Source organism: Chelonia mydas, chromosome 2 (genome assembly GCF_015237465.2).
Source record: "Chelonia mydas isolate rCheMyd1 chromosome 2, rCheMyd1.pri.v2, whole genome shotgun sequence".
Lineage (NCBI taxonomy): Eukaryota > Metazoa > Chordata > Testudines > Cheloniidae > Chelonia > Chelonia mydas.
In genome coordinates this window covers 162,487,548-162,510,762 of record NC_057850.1, presented here as the reverse complement: position 1 = coordinate 162,510,762, position 23,215 = coordinate 162,487,548, and the positions used below count along the sequence as shown (strand labels likewise).

Here is a 23,215-nt window from a genome sequence, read left to right as displayed (position 1 = left end):
CTGTTTACATCTGTTTTCTCCATGATATGTCACATTTCAGTATTTAATTTATCACTCTTAGGCTTGCTTTGGTATGAGATGCTGACTTCCACATCTGGTTTCATGCCTTTGGTAGGCTAAGCTGAGAGAGTTACGTGGGAGATGTGGCAATGTGGTTATTAAACTACTCAAAGAAAAGGGGACAAGGCAGTTTCTATAAACTATCCATCTAGCTGCTTTTTGAATACTGGAGTGACAGGTGCCAGAAATAAGATAAGAATAGATTACACAGAAGAATAAATTCTTGAAACGTGGTTAACTGTGCGTTTTATGATTTCCTTTACTAGTTAGTGTTAAGGACTTATTGTTGAATTATGGTCATTAACCAGTTTAATCCTCCTTTTCAATAGATGGCACTGCCAAATCATAGTGTACAATAGGGAACTCAATAAGTGTAGCAACAGTATCAAGCAAAATGAAGGACATTGTTCCCTTTCAACTGAAATAATATTGAGAAGACAGGAATGGAAAAGTAGAAAGAATCTAAATGCAAGTGTTGTCCTACAGAGTAGATTAGGATGTATGTAGATTTGAAGGCTACAGAAAATTTAGCTCTTTGGAAATGTTTTGTTGAGATTGTGTAAACAGTGCCCCACCCTATCATACCTCTCAATCTGGTTAGATCCAGATGTAGGACACCGTGTGAAGATAGTGGGACAGACTCGGTCTGAAGGTGACACAAAATATTAATTAGGCAAGAAGCTTAAAATGCTGTGGGCTTCATCTTGTTAGTGTAAAGAACTTTCTGTAACCTCAGTTTCATGATTCTGTGGTTCCAAGTAAATAACATTGAATGAGAAAATAGAGGAGATGCTAATTTTGGTCTGGAACCTAGATAACTTTGAGACTAAAATTAATCCTGTCACTGAAATGACGGCCATTTGAAAAATATTTGCTCCAGATTTAGATCCTGCAGCCTTTTATACACCTCATGTGTATACATGGAACTTCCTAAGAAGTGAAGTGTAGTTTTGTGTGTGCAAGGCCTGTGACATTTCCAACCTCCACGGTGGTGAAAGAATGTTGATGACTGCACTCGTAGTCTTCGCTTATTGACTCAGTAAATGGTGGTGGTGGTTGGGGGAGGGGGAGGCGGAAATCAGGGATTTTGGCTCAAAGATCATTGGCCGTAAACCAGTGTGTTCAAAAGCATACAATGGGTCTCTGTTTCTTTCTTATCTGAAGTAGAACCTATGAGCAAATTTATGGTAAACTTGAACACTTACTTGAGGCTGAAATGTTCAAAAGCACTCACTATTGGCGTAACTCTGCTCCCACTGAAGTCACCATGACTTCACTGGAAGCAGAGTTAGGCCAATGTTGAATACTTTTGAAAATCTGAGCCTTGTTTTTTTTATTCTTATAATAAAAAGCAGTTTCCATCCAAAAGAATGAAGTACTCACAATAGTTAACCATTAGTTTAAGAATATAAGAACAGCCATACTGGGTCAGACCAAAGGTCCATCTAGCCCAGTATCCTCTCTTCCAACAGAGGCCAATGCCAGGTGCCCCAGAGGGAATGAACAGAACAGGCAATCATCAAGTGATCCATCCCCCATCACCCATTCCCAGCTTCTGGCAAACAGAGGCTAGGGACACCATCCCTGCCCATCTTGGCTAATAGCCATTGATGGACCTATGCTCCATGAACTTATCTCGTTCTTTTTTGAACCCTGTCATAGTCTTGACCTTCGCAACATTCTCTGGCAAGGAATTCACAAATTGACTGTGCGTTGTGTGAAAAAATATTTCCTTTTGTTTGTTTTAAACCTACAGCCTATTAATTTCTTTTGGTGACCCCTAGCTCTTGTGTTATGAGAAGTAGTAAATACCACTTCCTTATTTACTTTCTACACACCAGTCACGATTTTATAGACCTCAATCATATCCCTCCTTAGTCGTCTCTTTTCCAAGCTGAAAAGTCCCAATCTTGTTAATCTCGTCTCATATGGCAGCCGTTCCATATCCCTAATCATTTTTGTTGCCCTTTTCTGAACCTTTTCCAATTCCAATATATCTTTTTTGAGATGGGGCAACCACATCTGCATGCAGTATTCAAGATGTGGGTGTACCACGGATTTATATAGAGGCAATATGATATTTTTGGTCTTATTATTTATCCCTTTCTTAATGATTCCCAATATTCTGGTCACTTTTTTGACTGCTGCTGCCCATTGAGTGGATGTTTTCAGAGAACTACCCACAATTACTCCACGATCTCTTTCTTGAATGGTAACAGCCAATTTAGACCCCATCATTTTGTATATATAGTTGGGATTCTGTCCAATATGCATTACTTTGCATTTATCAACATTGAATTTCATCTGCCATTGTGTTGCCCAGTCACCCAGTTTTGAGAGTTCCCTTTGTAGCTCTTTGCAGTCTGCCTGGGACTTAACTATCTTGAGTAATTTTGTATCATCTGCAAATTTTGCCACCTCACTGTTTACCCCTTTTTCCAGATTATGTATGAATATATTGAATAGGACTGGGCCAAGTACAGATGCCTGGGGGACACCACTATTTACCTCTCTCCATTCTGAAAACTGACCATTTATTCCTACCCTTTGTTTCTTATATTTTAACCAGCTACCAATCCATGAGAGGACCTACCCTCTTATCCCATGACAGCTTACTTTGCTTAAGAGCCTTTGGTGAGGGACTTTGTCAAAGACTTTCTGAAAATCTAAGTACACTATATCCACTGGATCCCCTTTGTCCACATGCTTGTTGACCCGCTAAAGAATTCTAGTAGATTGGTGAGGCATGGTTTCCCTTTATAAAAAACATGTTGACTCTTCCGCAACAAATTATGTTCATATTTGTGACAATTTTGTTCTTTACTGTAGTTTAAACCAGTTTGCCCAGTACTGAAGTCAAGCTTACTGTCCTGTAATTGCTGGGATTGCCCCTGGGTCCCTTTTTAAAAATTGGCATCACATTAACTCTCCTCCAGTCGTTTGGTACAGAAGCTGATTTAAATGATATTGTCCTTGAGTGCTTTTCTAGCTTCTCGATCGTCCAGTGGCCCCACTGGTTGTTTAGCAGGCTTCCTGCTTCTGTTATACTTAATTTTTTTTTTTTTGCTATTACTTTTTGAATCTTTGGCTAGCTATTTTTCAAGTTCTTTTTTGGCCTTCCTAATTATATTTTTACGTTTCATTTGCCAGAGTTTATGCTCGTTTCTATTTTCCTCACTAGTATTTAACTTCCACTTTTTAAAAGATGCCTTTTTGCCTCTCACTGCTTCTCTTACTTTGTTGTTTAGCCACCGTGGCACTTTTTGGTTCTCTTACTATGTTTTTTAGTTTGGGATATACATTTAAGTTGAGCATCTATTATGGTGTCTTAAAAAAGTTTCCATGTAGCCTGCAGGGATTTCACTTTTGGTGCTGTACTTTTTAATTTCTGTTTAACTAATGTCCTCATTTTTGTGTAGTCCCTCTTTCTGAAATTAAATGCTACAGTGTTGGGCTGCTATGGTGTTTTCCCTGCCACAGGGATGTTAAATTTAATTATGGTCACTATTACCAAGTGGTCCATCTATATTCACCTCTAGGACTAAATCAAGATTGCCTCTCCTCTTGTGGGTTCCAGCACTAGCTGCTCCAAGAAGCAGTCATTTAAGGTGTCAAGGAAATTTATCTCTGCATCCCATTCTGAGGTGACAGGTACCCAGTCAATATGGGGATAGTTGAAATCTCCCATTATTATTGAGTTTTTTATTTTAATAGCCTCTCTAATCTCCCTGAGCATTTCACAGTCACTATCACCATCTGGTCAGGTGGTCAGTAATATATCCCTACTGCTATATTCTTATTATTAGAGCATGGAATTACTATCCATAGAGATTCGATGGTACAGTTTGGTTCTTTTAAGATTATTACTTCATTTTATTCTACACTTTCTTTCACATATAGTGCCACTCCCCCACCAGCTCGACCTTTTCTGTCCTTCCAATATATTTTTGTACCCTGGTATTACTGTGTCCCATTGATTATCCTCAGTCCACCAAGTTTCTGTGATGCCTATTATATCAATACCCTCATTTAAAATGAGGCACTATAGTTCACCCATCTTATTATTTAGACTTCTAGCATTGATATATAAGCACTTCAAAAATTTGCCACTTTTTTAGCTGTCTGCTATTACATGATGTAATTGAATGAGACTTTTTTTCCTTTGACTGTTTCTCATCAGATCCTGCTTGTATTTTATCATCTTTCATCCTCTTCTCCTTCCTAGGACATAGAGAATCTCCATTAATAGATCCTCCCCTAAGGGATGTCATTGTCCAAACCATGTGCTCCTCCACACCCGTCGGCTTCCCCCCAGCCCTTAGTTTAAAAACTGCTCTATAACCTTTTTAATTTTACGGGCCTGCAATCTGGTTCCATTTTGGTTTAGGTGGAGCCCATCCTTCCTGAATAGGCTTCCCGTTTCCCAAATGTGTCTCCAGTACCTAATATATCTGAACCCCTCCTCCATACACCATCATCTCCTCTACCCATTGAGACCCTATTTAAGTCTCAGGAAGGGTGAAAATTTGTGAGTAGTTCAAAAATCTGAAGGCTTTGGCATTCTGGAGGACCGGTATTGAATCATGAATACTATCCCTATTCCTTCTTGAATAATGTAAAAGCTCTTCACTGTGTACTTTTATTATTTGGGATGTATCTTCTAATATTGAATTAATTTGGTGAAATTGGTATTGGCTCCTAATACAATAGACCAAAATTCAATCAATGTACTATTTGCTTTATACTGTTAGATTAACTCCACTCACCAGACTTCTAGTGAAATTGTGCCTATTGACTATATGTGTCTGTCTCCTATGCACACGCTCCCATGTTAGGGTCTCTCTCATAAAAAGGTGGCAGTGTCACTTATGGACCCTGTCAGAGATCGGTCACTAGAAAGGTAAATTCAGAAAACGTAGGAAATGTATCACATAAATTAATCTTTTGTTATAGGTTCTCTGTACAACCTGACCTTTTGGGATATTGTGTGGGATCCACGTGCAGTCAAAGAGGAACTTGAATCCAGATTTGGTTTCGATGATCTTCATATTGAAAAACTCTTGAACTATACGGCAGAGTTAAATAAGGTAAACTTCTAAAAATGTCAATGTTCCTTTTTTGTTTTGTTTTGTTTCCTTTGTAACTCATGAGAGCTTTTCATCCCTTGGAGACGCTAAAGCAACGTCTTTCAGAAGTAGCTACTTAGCAGGCATTGCCATTGCATAAAAGACAGCATAATCTCATATTGGGTGAATGACACCTGCCCAGCCTCCGTCCACAAACTTGAATGAAAGCATTGCAGGTTTTGTTCAGCCAATATTTGCATCATGATACATGATGAGCTTCTTGAAGAACATCAATCATCGCTTGAAGCAATTTATAATGGAGTGAGAGAATGTTTTATTTAGACGAAAACAGGGTACAGATGGGAAAGAACATTTCATATAAGCACTATCTTCTTTCTTTGCATCCTCCACAAGGGGCCGTAGCTTAAAGGGAAACAGGCAACTTGAGATCTAACGTGGGTATGGCACTACAGCAGGGAGGGTGCTTTCCAGTGCAAATAGACAGAGAGCTCTAGCTCTGACCAAGCTAGCAAGCTAAAAATTGCAGTGTGGCTGAAGCAGCACCAGAGGCAGGTTGGGCTAGTTACCTGAGTACGTACCCAGGGGCTCAGGCAGGATTGCACTTGGGCAGCTAGTCCGGGCTGCTGTCTGAGCCACCATATCCACACTGCATTTTTAGTGTGCTAGCTTGAGCAGAGCTAGCCCATGTCTGTCTACCTGCTCTGGGAAGCACCCTCCCAGCTGCAATGTCGACATGCCAATGCGTGATATTAAAAAGATGGGTTTTTGAAATAATATGCAGAACAAAATGAAAGGAGGGGGGAAAAGAACCAAAATAGCAGTTTTCCGTTTGCCCAACATTGTCTTTGAAGTGCCAGTTAAGTAAATATATGTTACAATGAGACAATGATGGAAATTCATGCAGCAGCCACAAGATTGCAAATTGTCTCATCTCAGCTCCCATCAAAATAAATGCAATTAGCTTCAGCAGGCACTTGTGCAAATGGAGCTGTTTAAAGGCCTGTTTGCTTTAAAAAAATGGTTTCTCTGCCAGGCTCTGTTCACCCAATATGAGGGTGATGGGGCTCTGCCATCTTTCTTGTTACCCTTCCCAGAGGGGCCTTCAGAAATGATATTTCTGCCTTAATCCCCACATGTGTTAAAACTGAATCTCCATGTTTAAAGAAGAGAGCCCGTGGCTGTGAATCGTTCCATGCAAAGATGACAACCTCTCTAATAATGTTAGTCGGGAGAAAATAGTCAAGAATTAAACATTGTAATGATTCATGAATGCCTAAAAGGACAAATAAAAAAAAATCCTGGTATATTTATAAGTTCTGGGCAAACAATTGAGTCCAAACTTGCTTTGTATTGGCTGCTTCTCTGAACTGAACCCCAAATGCTGCTATTTTAGAAAAGGTTCTGTCAAACTTTCGGGAGTGACTCATGAACATGGATGCTCAGCTCGGGGCAGACTGGCCACAAACCAGGGCAGAAACCTCAAATTGGATGTGTGTTCTAGAATTAGATTTCACCAACCAAGTATCAAGTGTGAACTCAGGCACTGTAAGAGCCTGAACATGGAGTCATAGACGATCCTCTTGAGTACTCGGGTCTATTTTCCCATCCAAGCAAGCCTCCTTTTCTCTGGCACCAAAAATCACAATCTTCAGATCACCCCAAAGGACCAGTCACTTACTACAAGTCAGGTGTACCTCAGATCTCCAGCCAAAGACTGTGTTTGGTGCCAATCCTGTAATTAATTAACTAAAGATTTATTAAGTAGGAAAAAGAAATGAGTTATTTACAAGGTTAAAGCAGATAAATATAAGACACACAAATGAGATACAGTCTTAGGTTCCAAAAGATGACAGTAGCTATAATATGTAAGCTTTGTATGTCCCTGAGGGCTAATCAAAGCTAAACAGCTGGGGACCTCTTACTTATGCTCAGAAATCTTTACCCCTCAAATGTTCAAGCAGATTAGGGATAACAATTTCTCCTTAACAGGGATTTTTATTCCCTTACCCCAGCGTTCAAGCTGTGATGGAACAGTGGCTTCTGCACATACCCTCTTCAAGCATGTGGGGGAAGCAATCAACAAAGTCTTTTGTCCATTGATGTTCTACAATGACTTGTCTGGTGTCTATAGGCCTTCTTTTGTTGGGAAGTAGATGACACCTTTCATGTAGAGCCATGCAAATCCACGGGTATCCATTTATATCCATGGACCATTTGTGCGGATAGCAGCGTGGAAGCAGATACAAATTTTGTATCCGTGCATGGCTCTGATGGTGGGAGGTCTGGGGGGCAGGGCTAGGGCTTGCTGGGGCCCCCCACCCAGGGCAGTTGGAGGGTCCGCCGTGGCTCCCCACAGCTGCCCGTACACTCTTACCGTGGCTGGGCTGTGGCTCCGAGGCACGTCGCCACCAGAGCCAGATCGGGGACAGGTGTGGGGATTCTGGGTCCCTTCACCTGTCCTGGGCAGAGGGTCTGGGGGACAGGAACTGCTTCCCCCTCCCCACCCAGGGCAGGTGGAGGGACCCAGGCTCTCTCCAGCTGCCCACGTGGCTCCCCCGGACTGGTCTCTGATGGGGGAGGGGGAGAGTACCTTGGAGCCTCAGCCTGGCCCCTGGTGTAGAGCCCTGAAAATCTTCGGATATCTGGAGGGGTTTACAGTCTTAGCAAACCTTTTTGTAGTTACAGAGCAAACTCTTAAACATTACCTTATTACATGGGATGCAGATATTATAAGTAAGATTAATACTCTCATCTCATAAAGTTTAAACACATTCTTATAACTCTAATATCTATTGTAATAGACATGCAAGTCATACTGGTTTCCAGCTGTGCATTTGTCTGTGCTCAGTGAGGCCCAGTGGCCTTGGCATGAGCTGGCACCTGGTCTGCCAGCGTCACAGTGCAAACTCACCATATTGTGATGTTGGCCCAGAACAGAGCTCTGTTACTCCAGTTCTGAAGAGAAGGGAAGGGTTCAGGTTTGGTTCCTCTAAACTTTCAGATTAAATCCTGAATTTGAAGTTCTCTGCATTCACCAATCATTAATATTCATGCACTTTGGACTCCAATTTCTCTGTTTTCAGAAGAAATGCAAATACATTGCCTTCCAGTTAATTCAATTGCTAATTTAGTTGATCATCTATTTAATGTGATGAAAACTTCAGGGACCAAATAATTGTAATTAAAATAACACCTCCTCCCTTCACTGGTATAAATTTTGATTGCTTTAGGCGGGTATTGTTTAGTAGTTTAATCTAGAAGGTTGCCACTTAATTAAGGAAGGTTAAAATCTTGAATCAAAGAGAAGAAAATGAGTCCAAAGATGCGCAACAATAAAGGTTGACTGATTAAAGTTATGTTAGATAGACATTGTCAATGTTATAAATGCTACCATGTACAATATGCTCCCTGGTAGATCTTCTGCTTATTTCAGGCCCAGTAATAAGAACAGCTTTGATTGCAAGAAGAGGAAATCTTTTTTTTTAATAAATGAACCCCAGTGAAGTGGGGTCTGCACAGTTTCTGTTCTACTGGCAAACCAGTAAACTGTTGACGAGCAGAGCCCTGTTCAGATACAAAATTTTATATCCAGGGATATAAATCCGATATCAGTGGAGCTGCAGGGCTCTACCAGGAACCACAGCAGCAGCATGTCGGGCCACTGCTTGCAGGAGCCACTGCCCTGGCTGGGCAGTTCCTCCGGTGTGACGGTACCGCGCCCCCAGTCCTGCCCCCAGCCTCGCCACTGATGCGGGCACCAAGGTCACTGGCCGCTGTCCCGGGTCGCACTAGCATGTGCAAGTTTAGGCACTTTGGTGAACTGTAGCTATTATATCTGCACTGCTTTGATATGTCATAGCTTTTGGAAAAGCCTAGTTATAGTAAACCCTTTTAAAAATCTGTTTACAGAAAAACTCCGATTTTCGCCCTTTGTTGTGTATGACCTCTCCCTGTTGTGAGTGGTTAACTTGATGGAGGATGTTTTCCTCTTTTCTTGTCTCATTTCTTCTGTCAGTGCAAAAAGCACTCTTTGGGCAGGGCAAACAGCTCTTATAAAACTCATTTACCCCCTTAACATATTAAAATCAAATACAAATGTGACAAATTAGCAAAGATGGGGTCCATCTATGGCATTTTTTTTGTTATTTAGTTAAACTGATTTCAGACATTTGTTTTTTTTTTTTTTATGTAGTGTCCTTTTTCATATTACTCACCCAATCCTCGCCTGACTAAATTCTAGTAATCTAGTCATTCATCTCAATGGGACTATTCACATGAGAGAAAATAGTGGAAAAGAAAAGTGTCCCTAATTCTGAAAAAAAAAGTCCAATTTTAAGATAAAAAAATTTCAGGCCAAAAAGGATCAGTGTGATAATATGTGACCTGTCTAGCCACACCAGATTGTACCTAGTAATTCCTGCTTCAGATCTGTCTTGTGGTTGGGCTAGAATATGTTGGTACTCTTCAGAAACTTCTTAAGTGGTGCTTTCCAGGCCGAGTTTGAAACCAATTTCAAAGGAGCTTGGCGCACACAGCTTCCATGTAGGTACCTAAAGAAGTGGCCAGATTATCAAAAATTTGGCTCTGAGTTCTTGGAAGGGTTTTGTCACTGAGGATCAGCATGATCTAGCGAACTGAACATGGGACTATCGCCCAAGAGCCCCTGAGTTCTAATCCCAGCTATACTGGTTTGCTGTGTGACCAAAAAGTCCCTTGACTTTTCTGTGTCTCAGATTAGCCATCTACAAAACTGGAATAATCTCTACATACTTTACACTTATGATAAGTCTTAAGCCACTGCTGCTACTTAAAGAAATATATAGGATTGTGAATGTCAGTCCCAAACATTCACAGCATCGATGTATGAAGACCTGAATTTCTTGTCTAATGTTCCAACTTGCTTGCTGACAAAACTTTTTGCAGGATCTCCAGTGTTACCCTAGTCACAGATGACCAAAATCAGAATTTCAAAAGGCTGATTACAGGATTATTGTTAGGATGAGTTAGTCAGTATTTACAGAGTGATTTGAAATGATATTATTAAGAAATAGAGGAATTTTCCCAGGGAAATTCTCTATTTTTTTTGTACAGAAGCCAGATTGACTTTCCATGAGTAAAAAGCATGGTGAACATTTGGCAGCCTTCGCAAGCTATGAACTTCTAATATATATAAATTAGTAATCTATCCCAAACAATCCCATCTTCCATCTAATGGCTCGTTTGCCTCTGTAAATTTTGCATCAGTGTAGCTACACTGGCGTAGCTATTCTGGTGCAAAATTCCTGGAGACGTATGCTGCACCAGTGTAAAATGGGGCTTGCACCAGTGTAAAATGGGGCTTGCACCAGTATCATTTATTTGGTTTCAAGCTACACCAATGCAAAAATCCCTAATGAAGAGCAGCCCAGAAATGCACGCAACTGGGTAGTGGCTAATGATTTTTTGGAGTGTTTCCTGTCAAAATGTTCAGAGTACATTTGCAGTCTCTATCGTAGCTCACTAGATGGTGATAACTGGGCTTTGTTCATCCTGAAAGCAGCCCCACGGCTCTGCTTTTTTCTCCAACAAGTAAGATGATATGGGTGATAATACTGAGTGGTTCTCTGGTGTGCTCATCTATTTCTTTTGTCACTGCTAGATTCCCACAGAAGGCACACTGGAGCAGTTTGTGTGCTCAGTCCTGTCCAATGTGTCAGAATTTAAAGTTAACAAAGAGGATAAAGAAGGAGGCTGTATCCCTGCATGGCTTGAGGCCAAAGTCTATCTTGTCCATTCTGTCAACAAGATCAAACTCTACATGCAGGTATGCTTTAATAGGACAGCTGATATGATACATATTTTGCTTATATACTGTTGGTCAATCATTAGCCCTTATTGAGCTAGACAATATTCAAGACCACAGGCTGACTGTATTTTGTTTTTAAAAATGACAATCTGCACAGTTAGCATTAGCCAGTCCTTACAGTGGAAAAATAATGGAAACCCTGTTTCTCCAGCCAATAGTTAATCAAAACTCCTCATTAACTGAAGCTCAGGCATGAAACCTGACAGCACATAGAGAGTGAGATTCACTTCTGTGTGGAGGGCCAGTAGAAGGACCACGCACCCACACTGGAGTGGTCGCCCTGATTCGCCGTACCCAAGGGATGGCTCTGAAAATGGAGAGGAGCCCTTCCATCCTGTAATAAATGAAAGTTTGTTTCTCGTTTATTGTGCTAGATATTTCAGCAGTGGTTAAGCAGCAGCGAGTCTCAAAAATTCCTTTTTGAACTTGGAAGAAGCATGGCTGATCTTGTATCTCAATATCCAGAGGACAGTGAGGCCTGGAAAATTTTTTCAGGAATAAATATCCTGATCCAACATGTGAATGAGAAATTGGAACCAAACTTTGCAGAAAGACATCATGAATCTCCGGATGTGTAAGTTTATGCATCTCCATTTTCAATATTCATAGGGCTATATTGATTTTACTTCAATGACAAGAATGTCAGCTGTAATAATCAGAGCGTAAAATTTTAGTAAAGCTTTTGCTCTTACACAAACTCCTCTTTGAGCAGTTTATTATTAAAACTAATATTGTAAACAAGCTGTAAAAGAGTATTAATTTGGGCGAAGAGGGTGGAAAAGAAAATGGCTCAGTGAATTTATGCAGAGGTTGACTAAAATAGAAATGTAGGGCTGGAAGGGACCTCGAGGTCATCTAGTCTACTCCCCAGTGCTGGATTAAATGTACCTTGACCATCCCTGACAGATGTTTGTCGAATCTCATTACTGTAACTAAGGGTGAAAAAGCTACTGATACTTGAATGATTTTATTTGTGTAACACCATTGGTGTGTCTGTTGCTTTACGGACAACTACCATAAAATTGACAAATCCCTGTCCTAGGGAATTTAGGACCTGATCTTGTAAGCTAAGGACCAAATCTTGAGAGCTGTCGAGCACCCGCAACTCCCACTGACATTAGGGAGAATTGTGGGTGTTCAGTATTGGACAGTAATAGAAAAGGGTGGTGGAAGGGATATGGGCAAGGAGGCTGGGAGAAGGAGGCCAAAGGGATACAGTGATAGGCTGGAAGAAGATATAGAAGGGATATCCTGGAAAGAAGAGAGGGTTGGAGGACAGGATGAGGAGTACGGTTTCCCATTGGGTGATATCCTTATTCTTCCTGAAGAAATTGGCAAGACCCTATCAGAGAGCTAAAAGGAGTGGGGTGGTGGAATAGGTTCGAGGAAGGCAAAGTGTCAGAATTGTAAGCATACAATTTAATCCAAAGAGGCGCAGAGCTGTTTAGCAAGAAAGACAGCAGAGCTTAAGAGTTGTTGTGGAAGTCCGCAGAGTCCCAGAACAGACTGGGCGTTCAGATTGGCAAGGGTATCAAAATTGAAGGGAAGGAACGAAGAGTAGAGGGAGATGAATCTAGGATAGGTATATAGGGGGCTGAGACTACAGTGGCATCCAGAACACTGACAGACTGGATATTGTGGAAGGATTGTCTATTAGGTCTGGGGGAGCGAGAGATATGGAAACACATTTTAAAGTTTAGTTTGTTAGTAGAGAGATGTTTTAAACCCATCATCACCTGGGTAAAAGCCCTCACCATTCATTTCATATTTACTTCAAATCTCTTGGCTGCCAAACTGCTTTCCCTTACTACGGCTGCCATCCGCTTTAGTGTTACCCATCTTCTCTCTCCTGGCTGTGGTCACTTGTGTCCCAGCTTTGCTCTTTCACTTAGTTTCAGCATTGATTTGGACGGAGCCACATTTGATGTTGATCAGCCTCATATTAAATATCTGAGTCCTCTGTGTATACACAGGCACCAGCAATTAGTGCAGCAAGACAAGAGAGGAGTGGTAGTTAGCCTGGGTTGCAGGACTGCAGGGTTTAGCCCCCGGTGACTCCAGGCACTGAAACTGCTGCCAAATATATGGTGAATCCTCCAGGCCGTCACCAAATGACTCTTCCATATTCTGCAAGGTGGCCTCACTGGCTGATTACCTGGGGTAACTGAAACCTTTTGTTAGAGAAGGAGAATGTCTCCAGTGGAGCACTCTTTTCATAGCTCCCAGAGGTTCACAGTGAAACCCAACTGGGAAACCTGGAGGAGTCTCTTAGAAGTTCCCTGCTTGGTCACTTGGCATCCGTTAGCGCTGGTTTCTGACGATGGGAATGTAGAGGTGTCTCTGCAGATGGTCCCTCTGTGGCCTCCTGAATGGGAGAGAGATCAGTCTTGTGATGAAGGACTTCAAAAAGTGTCAGTGTGTGGCCAGTGTTTATTACCCAAAATACAGTTTTTAATCTGTGTGAGAAAGCCTCTTTTTATTTTCAGTTTAAATCGATTTTTATAGAAAAAATTCCAAGTTTTACAAAAAGTATTACTCTTTTTTTTCTGATTTTCACCCTACTTTTGTATCATTCAAATATAGAAAAAATAACATGTTTTATTAGGAAAATACAATACATTGCATGAGATAAATGTATTACGGATAATATAGTAGTCTGCGTATATGCAAAGCTGCCTGTTGAAGTAAGTCTATGTATTAGTTTAGAAGATACACACAGTAAACAAACAGGCACGCATTCAAGCTCTAAGTATGCACATCTGAATGTACAGATAAATCTCATGCCCATCGTGCACACATTTCAAGCTGTTAGCAGCTAACAGTTTAAATATTTGCCACACTAAAATGTGAAGAAAACAAAAATCTGTATCATAATACATTTCAGAACACAAGGAAGTATTCAAAAGTTTAAAAAACAAAACAAAACAGGAGAAAAGGGTGAAGTTGAATGTACGCGATGCAAATGCTGTGGCCCAATTATTAAATGTAAATATGTATAGGCTAATACATGTAAGTCTGCAACAGTAAACTGTTTATTCAAATGAAAAGTTTTATTTGGGGATTAGAGAGAGATTGTTTTCTTAAACTCAGAGGTGGCATTGGGTTTTGAGTTCTGTTTTAGTTCTGCAGCAAACCACATTGAATTCCGTTCATCAAACCATTAATCTACTAAATACTTTTTTTCACATCCTTCTGTCCACCAAAATAAAGGCCAATATTTATGCAGAAAAAATAAGGGTTTTTTTGCATCAATTTTCACCTGTTTTTGTTGTTGTAATAAACACCATGAAATTCACGGGAAAAATTAAATAACATAAAACCTGAACATGAAGGGCCCTATATGTGAGGAATTGCTGTGTGCCCGACATCAGTACCACTATTTGAAGTACTTCGTTAGGAAAGGAATTTTATGTGTCTGTCTGTGTATAGATGAAACCAAATTGTTTAATTTTATTCTTTCATGAAATGGCTTCATTACTCAAAATCAGGGGAGGTCAATAAGCAGGCCGCCAGGCACTTTTGAATGGACGGTGAAATCTTTTTATTTACTTATTATTGTTATTGCAGTGTGAAAAATGTTTCTCTGTAGTCCAGACCTTGACTATACCTTGACCAAGAAATTTGGACCTTGACAAAGAATAATTGGACTTCCCCTGTTCTAGATTAAGAGAAGGAGGGTAATCTGAGTGAGAGAGAGAGAGGTCCAGTAGTTAGTTTACTGGCCTGACCCTTGAGAGACGTGGATTCAAGTCCCCTATTCCATGCCAGGTTTATTATGTGACTTGGGACAATTTCCTTGGTCCCTTAGTGCCTTAGTTCTCTATCTGTAAAATGGGGCTAATAGTACTTCCTTACCTAATGGAGAGGTTGCGAGGCGCTCAATACAAAGGTAATGGGGGCCTGTCACCGGGTCCTGTTGCTGCTTCCCAATTCCAGCATGTGTGGTCATGCCACTCTCAGTCAAGATTTATTTTTATAACCAAGGTTAACCAACAAACAGAACACACTTTCGATTCAATACCTGGCCCCCAGGCTTTAGGGCCACCACTACTAGGGGTCTTTGGCACTCCAGCTTTGCTCCCTTCCTGGAGCCACAGCCGTGGGGTTGCTTCCTTGAGCTCCTTGTTCCAGGGACCCCTGAGTTAGCTTCATTCCAGCATGGCTTTGCTCCCCAGGGCTCTGTCTGTTCCCAGCTGAAGAGTAGCAGCCCTTTATAGGCTCAGGTGTTGCCCAGCCTCTTTAACTAGCTGGATTAGGCTCACCTACTCCAGTCCAGGGCATCTTGGCTCAGTCTGCACAGACCAGCTATCCTGTGACAAGGCCATTTAAGAACCTTGAGAGACTCTCATTCTTTTTCTTTCTCTCTTGAACTGAAAGGTAAATTCCAAAAGTGCAAAACTTTTTCTTTTCCTCCCTTAATGTTGCTGAGACTTGTGAGTTTGCTAAAACACCACAGACTACGTCATTCTGTAGCCTGAACGGATCATGAGGCAAAAGAATTCATTCTGACATTCACCATCTAAAGCTGAGATTAGTTTGAATATTCATGTTAGCATTCCAATGAATCTTCAAGCACTGATTTTGTTTTATTTGGGTGTCTTTAGAGGTGTGGTGAGGGTTGTTTTTTGAGTTGTTACTTTTTAATTTTTATCTCAGAGCCATTATGTACTCTCAAACTATAAAGAATCTGAAATTGAACCCACCTGCTGAAAAAAGAAAATGCATGAACTCCAAAGAGTGCACCTAAAAACAGATTTTGCAAAACATTTAAGCACTTCCTGAAGACTCATTGAAATTAATGATACTGAAGCATGTGCTTAAGTGCTTTGCTGAATTGAGGCCTGAATCTTTAAAATTATACCTAGTAACACATGCAAGTACAAATACCAGCAAACACAAACAGTAATCTTATTCAAACAAGTAGTTCCATAGACTCACGTGCGAGATTATTCATGCACATAAGTGTATGCAGGATCAGGCTCTAAATCTCTTGTTATAATTATGCAAGTTTAAGAATAAAAGGAATAATACTTACCCTGAGATTCTTGAGTAGTGCATGCAACACTGCAAATACTTTCTATTTTAATGTACAAATATTATTTTGTACTCTTCCAGTCCAATAGAAGTATCCTATTAGCGGTCAGTCACTGGGCTAGTTGAAATCCACCTTGGTGCTTTAGGGATGCCTACAATTCTCAAAACAACAGACTGCATGCGAACAGATGCTTGCAGCTCTGTAAAGAATTGATTGCTCATTCATTTCAAGAATTCCAATTCATGGCACAAGCTAAAATACAACCCTGCTAAGTTACCTGTGACAAACAGAGGCTTTAGGGATCTGGTTTCCCCCCATCTGTAAAATGGGAAGCAATTACTGCTTTCCACAGGCAAAATTTAAAAGATACTATACAGGAGTTAATGTGTCCTGCAGCCATAGAAAGGTAGGTAACTAAGTAGTAGTATCCAGATTTTATGGATTGGGGAAACTGAGACTCAAAGGCTAAATTTGTCTGAGGGGCACTATAGTGTTTAGATAAAGCACAAGATGAGGAATGAAGAGAGAGATATTATAGTTCTGCATCTGACATTGTTGGTGTGTGAACATGGCTAACTTAAATTTGCACCACACTTTCCCTTCTTATAAATTGGATATACTGATATTTACCTACTTACAACTAAATTGTTTAAGTGGCATGTAAAACCATTTGATAGAACTGGGGATAGAACTTGGAAGGTACCAGCCATGCATTCTGTCCCGTAATCCCTTTTTGGGGAGCTGCCTCTTGAAGATCCCCATGTGCAGAAGTGTTTCATTTAAAATACCATGAACACCCATGTAGTAAAATATATCTTGTGGAAAATGCCATCCCCTGAATGTTCTAAAAGGGAGGAAGGATGGCTTTGGGATTAAACCTGCTGTAATGGTAACACCTCGACTCTTTAATAAATGTGAAAAGTAATTTAATCGCATATGACACTTCAGTTAATACATTCCAGAATTATATTTGTGTTTTTTGCAACTGCATCACATTGTTGGCTCATATAAAATTTGTGATCCGCTATAATCCCCAGATCTTTTTCATCAACACTTCTGCCTAACCACTGGTTCCCCCATTTTGTTTGTTGTGCATTTGATTTCCTTTCTAAGTGTAGTACTTTACCCTTGTCTTTATTGAATTTCATCTGATTGATCTCAGACCAAGTCTCCAATGTATCAAGCTTTTTTAAATTCTAATCCTATCCTCCACAGTACAGTACTTGCAACCCCTCCCATCTTGGGGTCATCTGAAAATTGTATTAGCTTACTCTCCATCCTGTTATCCAAGTCATTAGTGAAAATATTGAATAGTGCCTGATCCAGGCCAGAGCCCTGCTGGGCTTCACAAGGTAAGTCCTCCAAGGTTGACAGTGAACCACTGACTTTGAGTACCACTGAGTACTGTCTTTCAAATAGTTGTGCAACCACCTTATAGTAATTTCATTTATATGTCATTTCCCTAGATTTTTGTGGGACTGTGTCCAAAGCCTTACTAAAATCAAGATGTACCACATCTGCAAACACAATACATGATATGAAGATAAATACACTGCAAAAATAAGGTCATTCTTCAGTACTGCATCCTTCTTGGTGACACATTGAACTTTCCATTCTATTTTTATCATTCTTTTTGCCAACAGAAACCTGTATCTGGAGAAACTGCAGACTGTGATTCAGAGGTTGCCTCAATGGCCTATTATGAAGAGCCTGCTTCTGGTAGATGGAGCTATAAGGAATGTAATAATCCAAAAATTATATTTCACTAAAGGTAAAGCTGCACTGTAGTTACTTTTCACCAGCTCTCAAATGGCTGCCATGGCATTTATCAATAGCATTCTTCATCTAGGAAAGTATTTAGACTGTGTAATACATTCCACGCTAATATATTTCCAGTGTCTCTAGAGTTTTTCAAACTTCATTCCTCTTAATGATAAAGCACAATATATATATATGTGTGTGTGTGTTTATATATGTATATGTATACACACACATTTTCATTCTACAAATTTAGTAAACAAGTAACTGTATAGCTCTATCAGTAATCTGCTTTCATCCTGATGAACACATGCCTATGTAGTAGGATATGTTCTGTTTTTCAAGGATTAAATTCATGAAGAGGTGAATAATTGTAATTTTATAAAATATGTTGTCTCCTACAAAAGTGGATCTGAACAAGATCTCCAGATCTGAACAACCCTGTACTTGACCACAATTTTGTGTTTTGATCTGGATCCTAGTCCAAGGTCTGTGGCTGGGTCTCTACCTGTGTAGCTGTACCGAAACCCTGGATATGAACATACATGGGGAGTTTAGATCTGGATTCGGCTCTGACCTTTGTGGCTCAGGCCCATCTCTGTTGTTTTATAAGTCTTTTCCCTGTCAGTGGGCTGTATCTGATAATTGTGTTTCTTACTGCCTATACCGTGCGAACATTTCAGATTTAGAGTATTTCTTTTATGACTGTAAATAGCTATGTCGGATTTTTTTTGTATTTTCAGATGACTCTGCATTAGTCAGTTTTAAGTGCTACATTAATTAATCAACTTTCAGTGTCTTTGAAGTGCAGTTCTATTCTGAAAAATTATTGTAAAATATGTGTAATTATATTGTCTCAATGACTTCCAAATCACATGTGCTCAGTTTACATATAAAAGTGTTTGCAAAATCAAGGAAGGTTCCCAGAGTCAAGAGTTTCCTTCTTTTGCACTATTATCAGATATAAAGGTTTTACAGGTCACATTATGCCCTCAGTGATAATAGTGGCTATTTCTTCAGATTATAGCATCAGTGATATCTCTATTACTGTTACCATTAGTGGGTTTGTAGCTGATGTAATTGAAATTCAGTACACTGCTCTCTTGCTGATGCACAAGAAAAAAGTATAATCCAAGTCAATGTCTTAGCTGTGTTGGCTTTGTGGGGGGAAAAGCCGTGAAAATGTATTTTAGCTACTAAAGACAGGCAACGTGACTCTGAGCGCACAACAGGGAGCAGACCTGGTGAGGAAGAAAATGCTTTCTTTACATAATCACTTTTCAAAGTAGAAGCACAATTCTAAGAAACGAAATTTAGTTCAGAATCAGGCACTTTATATTTCTAACTTCAGTTACACCACTACCAATCGGGATAACTCCACTGAAGTCAGTGGAGTGAAACCACTGTAAAACTGACGTATTGTAAGCAATATCAGGATTAGGCCCATAAACTAATTTAAAACAATTGCTAATTGGCTTTTGCAAGCTGTGAATATACATTCTTTAGGGCAGGAACAGTCTTTTTTTGTTTTGTATTCTGCACCCAGCACAATAGGGTCCTTGTCCTTATGACTGGGGTTCCTATGCAATAAAAATAATTACATGTGCTGTGGTAATAAAAATAACTTGTAGTAGTAGTCATAGTCCTGACTTACTTGTGCGCCCCAAACCTCCAAGAAATTCAGGGTCATGCCTGTACTTTTTTTTTTTTTTCAGATGCATTAATTTGAAATATTTTAGGCCCGATCCTGATGTAATTGGTGTAGCTGCACCGATACTGATAGAGCTATGTTGATTCTACCGTCTGAGGATGTGGAGAATTAACTTCTTTAAGGTGTAGGAAAGGCTGTTGCTTCTTTGAGAAGAACACGTGCAAGGGCACAGCTCTAAGATCGTGCTTAGGGACTGACTATTTCATGAAAGCTTGGTGGCTAAATGCCCATCAGTAATACATCTTCCCCTGTAGGCAGTACTCATAATCACAGAAGTTGTCATACAGTCCAACGCTCCTCTTGCACCGGTATAAATCACCAGGAACTCTATTTAAGTCAGTGGAGCTGTACCAGTGTAACTCGTGTCAGAGAAGAGAACTGCAGGGAATGGAATCTGAATGCAACTGCTTTCTGTAGCCCACTGCACTGTACAATATGGCCATTCGGGTCCCAGTTCTGGGGGGTACTGGGGTGACTTTGTACAGCTCCAGTAGTATAAAGAGGTCTGGAAGCCAGAGCAGCTGGCCCGAGGAAGATCGCTGAATGTTGGAGGACCCTCACATAGTACAGATCCAGTGTTTCAGCTAGCATAGAGGCTTGGGAGCTTGGGCATTTCACAATGTCTCCCAGAGCTCCAGGAGAGCATGGCTATCGTGCCACAGAAGTGCTATGTACCTGTTCCAGCCAAACAGAGGCAGCAGTGCTGGCTGGATTTAGGAGTGGAAGCAGAGCTTTGGACTCATTCCCTCCCAACCTGCTTGGTGTGGATGCTAGTCAAGAGTAGTCCTTGCTTTCTGTGAGTGCAAAGAGTGCAGTTGTATACACACCTCCTGCAAAGGAGGATGGAGAAGGCTCCTTGTGCTTTCCCTATCAATACACATAAGCGTATTGTATTGTAAGGGGTATTACACTTACATTATGTTGTGCTTCATGCATATTCCAGAAGGTAGGTTTGTCTCTTTTATAGCACATCAAAGAACTGCACATTCTGAGTCACAGGGATAAATATTCCATCACCTATGGGGGTGGTGGAATCTTCATCCTTAGAGGTTTTTAAGGCTCAGCTTGACAAAGCCCTGGCTGGGATGATTTAGTTGGTGTTGGTCCTGCTTTGAGCAGGGGATTGGACTAGATGACCTCCTGAGGTCCCTTCCAACCCTGATATTCTATGATTCTGTGATTTCCTTTTTCTTGAAAAAATGTATAAATGTCTTACAGAAATTGTACATAACCTGGAAAAAATGACACCCTTTATTAAAAGAGATGGGCTCATGCATCTAGACATTGGAGCACTCTTTTTGGAGTTAAAACAGGCAAGTCATTACTTTATTCATAGTCTTTAAACAATGTGCATAAAATCTACAGGTTAAAAATGGTTCCTTTTTGTTCCTTATATAGATCATGCTTGCTAAAATAAGTGGTTCACCATTCTGTCTGTTGGCCTTAGTTTACTTTTTATTTTAGATGTTCTAGTCATGGGGTGACATGGCTAGGGTTGAATTAAATCAACCTCCCATTTTCACAGTAATAGTGTATCAATTGCATTTTAGATCTTGATGAGTAACATGTCCTGTACATGCCAGGATCTGTTCACCATGTTTGAGAAGGCAGTTCAGCTTCCACAGGACTTAAAAGTCAGAGAAATTTTAGCGGGATTTGTGTGCCAGCAGAACTATCCAAATGAGACTTTCGAGTTAAGCAACCAAATCCAGTCAATAAAGGAGTCTGTAAGTGTTTATAAATATCTTTTTCTTTTTTTTATTTAATTTAAGACCTGAAGTGCATCCTCAGTTTACTTCATTTTGTACTTTCAGAATGGCCTGGAGTAGTAAAGTACCTTCAATAAACGAATTATAATAAATTTGTGATAATACTCATACAATCCCTGCGTGTATCTTGTGTACCTATGACAATTTGGATGAGCCACCTTGCCAGGGTATCCCAGAAGGAGAACAGATTCAGGACCCTGATTCTCATCTCTCAATCTTGCCTACACCTATATAATTTGGGAATAGTTCTACTGAAGTCAATGAAGTTACATTAGTATACGAGACAGGGCCCAAGTCTCAGAAAAGCATCTTCCCCTTTAATAGCTTACTGGTTTACAAACTATTGCTTTCTTTATTTTCAAAGGTCCTACTTTTGCAGAAAGTACTTCGTGGAGAACAGAGCCTGCCAGATTCAATGATGGAAGAATATTTGGGATGGCAAGAAATAGAACAGCAGCTCACTGAAAATAGTGCTGCATTCTGTAAAATTAATCAGTTGCTGAGCACAAAGACACCATCTGGGGAGGATGTCTATTTCCGCTCTTGTCAGGAGCAGCTACTCCTCTCATTGTAATGACTTGTACATGTTTTTATATATAAAGGGCCTGATTGTATTCTCTCTCACACTCATCTAAATTGGGGAGAAACTCCACTGACATCAGTGGAGTTACACCAATGTGGAATTAGTGTAAATGAGATCAGAATCCAGCCCTGTATCAAGAAAACTTGCTTAAATATGAAGTGATTTTATATTTTCTCTCAAAGGTTAAATCTAGGCATAACATTGTTAAAATAAAGTTGCATGTATACTACATGGTTACCGTCAGGTACTTTCTGAGAGTATAGCCCTACAGATACTTAAGAATGTAACATCCCATCCTTTGCATGAAGATACTCCTGTGCATAAGTATTTGCATCATCAAGCTGTGCTATAGAGGAGGTTGGTTTATTTTTTAAGTCTCCATTAGGCACAAACCTAATTCCATTGAAGTCGCTGCCAGAAAGCCCATTGATTTAAATGGCAGCAGGAACAAGCCCATTGCTTGTACTAGCCTTCAGATATTCGATAATTTATTACTGTCTCATTTTTGTTTTCCATTTGTTAGAAAATTGATTTTTCGCCCCCTATGTGTTTCTAAATGAATTAGAAATTGACTGGGGTGTTTTGTTTGCTTCTCTCATTTGATCACCAGCCTCACAGATAATTACAGCATAACCCTGGCAATAGAGCGTGACAAACAGAGGGCCCATGTGTCACCTCAGTTGGCTCTACAAAGCGCTGTTTTTATGCAGGACACACATGAATGTTGGCTATTGTTTTGACTGATTTCTCTTTTTTTAATGACAAAGTGGTGGGTGATTAATGTAAAGTAGGTATTTATAATCAGGAAGATGCACTTCCCTCCCAGACTGGAACATGTCATGTTTTGAGATAAACTAGTTGTTAGTATTTCTTTAATTATTTGTACTTTTTCCATCTGATCAACAACTTGTGTGGCACTAAAGACAGCCACCCAGTTCTGCTCACATGGACATCAATGGGAATTTTGCCCTTGATGCCAGTGGGAGCAGAAGCTGACCATGAGCCCTGCTTGCCTTACTCCTGTGATAGTTGCTCTGAAGTCAGTAGGACAGCTAGTACAAGTAAAACACAGCAGGATTTAGCTCTAACCAAACAGCAGAACCGTGTGTGCTCAACCCAATAATTTTACTTCCGAAAATCAACATTCCGATCATGATATATCCTTGATCATTTCAGGGTTATTCATACACTTGAAGAAATATGGTTTGCTTTTGAGGAAGACCCATACTGGAAGGACTTAACAACATTTGTTAGGAGAACATGTGAGATAGCTCAATATGTGAACAAGGAAGAAAGTTTCACCAGAGGTTATTCAAGTAAGGAAACAACTAGTTATTGCCACAACAAATTCTTTGCTTCTAAAGGTT

At 40.2% G+C, this 23,215-nt stretch overlaps 1 protein-coding gene across 1 annotated transcript in view; it reads left to right on the top strand.

The window, feature by feature from the left end:
• Positions 1-23,215, top strand: part of ABCA13 (ATP binding cassette subfamily A member 13) — a 294,371-nt gene that overhangs the window by 36,895 nt on the left and 234,261 nt on the right. Inside the window, exons 8-15 of the mRNA XM_043540473.1 lie at positions 5,014-5,147; positions 10,786-10,950; positions 11,367-11,566; positions 17,671-17,798; positions 20,715-20,809; positions 21,047-21,223; positions 21,630-21,835; positions 23,025-23,164. Of these exons, the coding sequence (XP_043396408.1) occupies positions 5,014-5,147; positions 10,786-10,950; positions 11,367-11,566; positions 17,671-17,798; positions 20,715-20,809; positions 21,047-21,223; positions 21,630-21,835; positions 23,025-23,164 (1,245 nt within the window). The remainder of the gene's footprint in view (positions 1-5,013; positions 5,148-10,785; positions 10,951-11,366; positions 11,567-17,670; positions 17,799-20,714; positions 20,810-21,046; positions 21,224-21,629; positions 21,836-23,024; positions 23,165-23,215) is intronic.